Genomic DNA, 6,102 nt, shown 5'->3' on the forward strand with positions numbered 1-6,102 from the left:
TAAATAAATAATAAAGATTTAAAGCATTGAAAGTTGTTTGTTTGGTAGTATTATATTTCCTGGAGTTCGCATTAACAAAAGATATTAGTAGTGTTCTGAGCAACTGCTATCACCTGCAATTCCCATATAGTCAGTGACTACCTACAGGTAGCGCTTTAGAGATTTTAGTTCTGACAGTAAAGATACCTCATCACATGGAAGTGTGGGTAGAATCCACAAGTGGGAGGCAAAACCTAGTACTATCCAATAGCAGACAGCACAATGATATTGGGTTTGCTGAAAAAGAAATGTGCTTACACTTTTGTCAATGCTCTCACAGCCTTATTTCTTTTTACTTTAAAAAAAGAACATTGTCCATGGCTGAGGTGAGTAAGAAAGGCCTACAAGACAGTGACCAGATTTGAATTCAGCAATCCTGATTTTGTAAAGGAGCCTCACAGCTTTCTTTGTTCTTCTTTTCTTTGGCTTTAGATTTGAATGATGCACAAAAGGCTCACAAATCTTATAATAATGGGGGAGGGACCGACAGAATGGTTAAGGTCTTTTTCTCACAAGGTACAGGGTAGGATTCTGACCTAAGGATATACGCTTGGCTTGATAGTATATTATTTGCCTATGAACATATGAACCTATAATGGGTTAGTCCCTATTCACATTATTTTTTCCAGCTCTGCTACTGTCTTACTGCAATGCATCTGCTAGAAGATGTATTAAGTGAGGGAGATACTTAAGGCGTCCTGAGTCACTACTCATTTCCCCCTGGTACTGCTTTTGTGACTGAATATAAACTGAACGAGGCAAGAAATACTTATACAGCACCCACTTTGAAAGAATGAGTCAAGTGGTCAAAAACACTATTCACAAGAATTTATAAGATTGTTTTTGTCAAGTGATTTATTCACTTTGATCTATAGATTGGCTGTTAATATATATTATGGGATTCTAATTAGCTATACTTGTAACACTGAAGAAGAGTCTTGAATGACTTGAAAGTTTTGACTTTTATTCTTATTAAAATACCTGAGATGGCTGGACTATTGGTATTTTTCTGGAAATTTACTGTTTTACCTTCTGGGCTATTCAGTTACCATGTGTTTTTTGTTTATATGTTTCTTGACATGTATAAGACTTTATCAACTATCAACTAGAATGCAGTAGAGATCTTGAGTACCATATGGGAGGCATACAGTGATGGAGAAGTGAATGGAATCTGCAGACTGCATGTGACAAATAGCAGTAGACTGGTCACAATACATAGTTTGGAGAATCTCTATGCTGCACTTTATCTGTATAAACTACATTATTACTTACTCGGTAAGAGCAGAGAGTTTACACTGCCATGTTATTGACTTGAAAGAAAAGCACATCTAGCTACAAAACCCATTACACTCATATGCATTTTAATGTTCAATCTCAAGCAAGTAACCTAATCGTCTGACAAAGCATTAATTTTGAAATTTGGCTCAATGGTACTGAAAAAAGAGGCTTTCATCTACACGTTCTTTATTATTGTCTGTTACAGTACAGTAACAGTTAACCAGTCTCACAATACAGAACATGTGTGTGCACACGCATAAGTATATATACACACACACACACACACACACACACACACACACACACACACACACACACACACACACACACATTTATAGCATACAGTCTGGTGTTATTACACATGGAACTACATCAAGCACCCTATATTTGATGGTGATCAGTAACCTCTTATTCCTGCTTTGTCACTGTTGCACACTCTTTAGTATTTCTTTTGAAATGTAAAATGAGAACAAATAGTGAAGTGAAATAATGTGCAGAGATGCATTGTTCATACAGAACACTTACCCTTCTTCTCCAACAAATGTGACATAAAGCTTGTTCTTCTGGAGCTCCTTACGGGAATATGCCATCACCTGATTGAAAGTGCCCTCCAACAAATGGTCTCTGCGTATTATTAATCTGCAGAGGAAAGAAAATTACAATACCCAGCTGCAGTACTGTACATAATGGAATGATGGAAAGGCTAATATAGTCAGTTAACAATAAGAATTAAGTCTTAGGCCAGAATAAATAACTGTAAAATCATCTGCAAGGTAAAGGATGACAGAAAGTTTTGTTTTGTACATATTTTTCTATAGAAACCTAACCTTAATGCAGAGCATATGTGGTTTCATGTACATGCATTCTTTTGCTGTCTGTTGTACATATTTAATGTAGTGAAGAACCTGAACAGTGTGCAACAAACTAAATTAAATATATTTATGGTGCTGCTTATATTTAAAAAAACTGTTAGAATGTGGCCAGTAGACAGGACTTTAACAAATCTAAATGGTTCTGTCTTGACACACCTGAAAAATGGATTAAAAAAAAGAAAAGAAAAAATTCAGTTGCTGGACTGTATTTTTCAATAAATTAAAAGAAAATGAATCAGTGAACTCTTTCTCATATTTGATGTAGTCCTTTGAAATACTTCATGTGGTTTGCATCTGTGTGCTAGCAGCGATTCAGTGTTTAAGCTTTTATTACTGTTTTTTTACTTGGGTTGTGCAAAGATGGAGTTAGTAAATGTAAGTTATGTGTGTGCGTGCGCGCGTGTGTGTGTGTGTGTGTGTGTGTGTGTGTGTGTGTGTGTGTGTGTGTGTGTGTGTAGGAAGTGTAGGAAGGCTTATCACTTTGAAATGTGTTTTCTTATTGTTATTTTTATTGAGTTGAAGCTTTGGTCAGTTAGTTATGTTTAGATGAAGCTTCAATGGTTTAAGTTTCAGAGAAATGCACGGATAAGCCTTTGCAACATGACACAAAGTTTAGCAACTGCATTTTGTTAAAAATGTTACTTTCCTCAATATGAATGTGACATCTGTGAAGCCAACTAACAGGTATAACTTACAGAGTCTCAATGGATTCAGTGTTCACAGGATTCATTCTTTCATATGCTCTTCCTCCCACAATTACTTATTTTCACTTACCCATATCACATCTTGGTATCATCAGGGTAAGACCCCCTTTCTCCACATATATTTATCTCTCTATCTGTCTATGTATCTATGTATCTATCTATCTATCTATCTATCTATCTATCTATCTATCTATCTATCTATCTATCTATTTATTTTATTAATAGGGTTAGCCCTGCAAGGCAAAACCCATATTCAGAGGGAACCCAGGGCAGCACACAGCTAAATAAAAGAAAAAAAACATATAGAAAGAAACATTTCTAAATAGCTCTTATAAAGGTATAGATGGAAATTATGTTAAAAATGTTGGCTAAAGTATTAATATGTGATTCAGTACTAGAAAGGAAAAGTACAGGATATAATGGTGGAGAGATATAACAAAGATGAAGTTAGGTCATCTGGATTATCATTATTTGACCCTTGGGCAGTTCCCCAAACTGAAAGACTTGTTGCTCATCAACCCAAAGTTGAAGACCAAATGAAAAAAAAAGGTCTTCCCAAAAATGAAATCTAAAGACTCCAACATTTCACTGACTGCTGGCTACAGTTACTAACATGAACAACTGCAAATATCTGCATTTTAGACATTCATTTAAGAAGTCACAGCATCACCCAAATTCTTAAAAGAATGCCTGTATTGCACTCATACCCCCTAACAGCTTGTGCACATGGCACATTCTCCCTTCATCAAACCCAAGTTAGAGCTTTGAGATACAACGAATGTTATATATATGATATTGGAAGGAGGATAAACAAACTATCCTGACATGGAAAATATAGTAAATAGTCAAAGAAAGACAATAGGAAAGTAGCAATAAAAGAGGGTTTGCAGGTGATTTATAACCCTCTGAAAGGATTGTGGTTTGCAGATTGTGGTCTGCCAAGAGGACATGCAATATAATTTTACTGAAGAGAAATAAATATAGTTCAGATGACTTATAAACCCAGTAAGGGTAAACTCTACATTAGTTTTATGTTGTAAAACTATTCGCATTACACTAGGTTATACTGTAGGAGTGATGTGTTGTGAAAATGAAACAGAATTTACATATTTTTTTCTGGCAAGTAGATGCTTTTGTTTCTGATTTTTACTACTAATGTATTATTTTATGTCTCACCATTGGCCTTATAAGGCATCCTTCTATCCTTATTTAATGAAGCAGACTGACATGCCATGCATGACATGTAGCTATGGCTACAGACATTGAAACGTATCTGGCAAGATTTGCTTTATTTTTATGTATACATATTTTTGTCATCTACCCCTGGATGTAGCTCTTGTGAACATTTTACTACCTAATTACCCCCCTTGCATTCCTTACAGGTGAGAGCAGAGAGAAGTGGGGAGCAGTGGGTGCTAACATTCCATGCACTGAGGAAAGAAATATTTTTTTTTATTTATGATATGCACTACACTATAACCAGCTGTTGAAAGCTGCAATGACAACATTGTTTCTTTGTTACTAATGTTAATAAGCCACTACAGCTGTTCATTACAATTTAATAATTGACATTATTTTTAGCTGCCAGATTTGCCTGCTATCAATATATTTGCACAAGGAGACACAGAAGTACAAAGAGCAAATTATAAAATAAAGTTGCCTCTTTTTAAATTTAGTATAAACTACCACTTGACATAAAAGCTTTGTTGAAAAGAAAAAAAATAGCTCATGGTGTTAGCTTACTATTTGTTCAAATGGATAACTCAGAAATTCAGCAAAGTTTAAGTAAAGAAGAAGAATTGTAAGAATGATATGTTTATTGTCTGATTACCCAGAAGGTTTTATTACTATCATTATTATTATTATGTATTTTTTAATCTTAAGTTCTTTTTCAAATGTATTTTTTATTAATAATGTTTGATAATGTATATGATGTTTCTTTAATGAGTGCATCATGTGACAGTTCCTACTGATTTAAAATTCATGGGTAGTTAGTAGTACTAGGCTCTAATGAAGTCATCACAATAACAAAGATGAAAACTCTAAACCTAGAATGCTTATGGCTTCTATTTTTGCTAATCTTGGGACGTGCATTTTTCTTATATTTTTATTTTTGGCTAGTTGCCTTTTATAAATAACTGCAATATCAAAAATTCTAGAGCAGTCATTCTCAAAGAAGACCCATCACCTGACATGTGATAGCGCAGTATGAGATTATCAGTACAGGTAGTTTTTGTGAAAACCGAATATTGATATATAAGAAAAAAACATAAGAAATACTGGCACAAAAGAATCATGGCAAACTATTATTTAGAAGACAGATACACTTCCTTAACTGCTAATCAGTTGGCAGATATCAAACACAGGCATTGTCTTTTTAGTAATATCCTTGAATGGGAATATTTCTTTGGCCTCTTTCTTTGAATAAGCTTTCTGTCAAGGGGAAAATAAAACACAAGGCAAAGACTGAAAGGCAATGTCATGAGTTTGGTATTGAGGAAGATACCATGCATGTTTTTGTGCCTGTATACATATTGCTGTATTCTGGGACAAGGTTATGAGCTTAAATGTTTATCTTTTTGATAGCATATTAGCATTTTGCATGGAGGTTACAGAACTTCCTGCTATGATTGTAATGTCTGGGCTGTATGGCTTCCTAAATGTCAAGCTGTTATGTATAACAAAAAAGTGGAAAATTAATATTTTATCCTGCCTTCACTTTAGGTTGTGGCAAAAAGGTTAGGGAAGATAAATTGCTCATAAATATGGCCATTTGAATTTTGCTTTTTGTGTGATGGTTGCTGTCGGTCCTGTTTTGTAGTTGTATATTTTAGCATTTCTACATGCCATCATTTCTATTTGTGATATTAACTTTTTGCAAATAAAGGTTTTAAGAACCCCAACTCTTTTTCTTAAGTGCTGTGGGATCTTTTACATCTGCCTGAACTACCGGAAACTCAGATAGACAAGACATCTTTATCCGGCATTATATCATGTAAACAAACCTGTGCCCAAATCTATTATACTCTTTATACCTTTAACAATTTTGAGTTTAGCCCAGAGGCAAATTTCTTGTGTACTCCGACTTCATCTGTTTTATGTTTTTTGCCAGTCAATATCATGTCCCCAGTTAATTCAAAATGACTCCTCAGCCACCCATCAGATTAATTAATTGGAATGAAGAAAACCTAGTATCATTTTTTTTAGTC

General features: G+C 34.5%; 1 protein-coding gene across 1 annotated transcript in view; it reads right to left on the minus strand.

The window, feature by feature from the left end:
- HECW1 (HECT, C2 and WW domain containing E3 ubiquitin protein ligase 1) overlaps positions 1 to 6,102 on the minus strand; it is a 2,794,797-nt gene that overhangs the window by 534,751 nt on the left and 2,253,944 nt on the right. Inside the window, exon 22 of the mRNA XM_044065592.1 lies at positions 1,843 to 1,956. Within this exon, the coding sequence (XP_043921527.1) occupies positions 1,843 to 1,956 (114 nt within the window). The remainder of the gene's footprint in view (positions 1 to 1,842; positions 1,957 to 6,102) is intronic.

Source organism: Protopterus annectens, chromosome 3.part0 (genome assembly GCF_019279795.1).
Source record: "Protopterus annectens isolate FY-2018-M chromosome 3.part0, PAN1.0, whole genome shotgun sequence".
Classification (NCBI taxonomy): Eukaryota; Metazoa; Chordata; order Ceratodontiformes; family Protopteridae; genus Protopterus; species Protopterus annectens.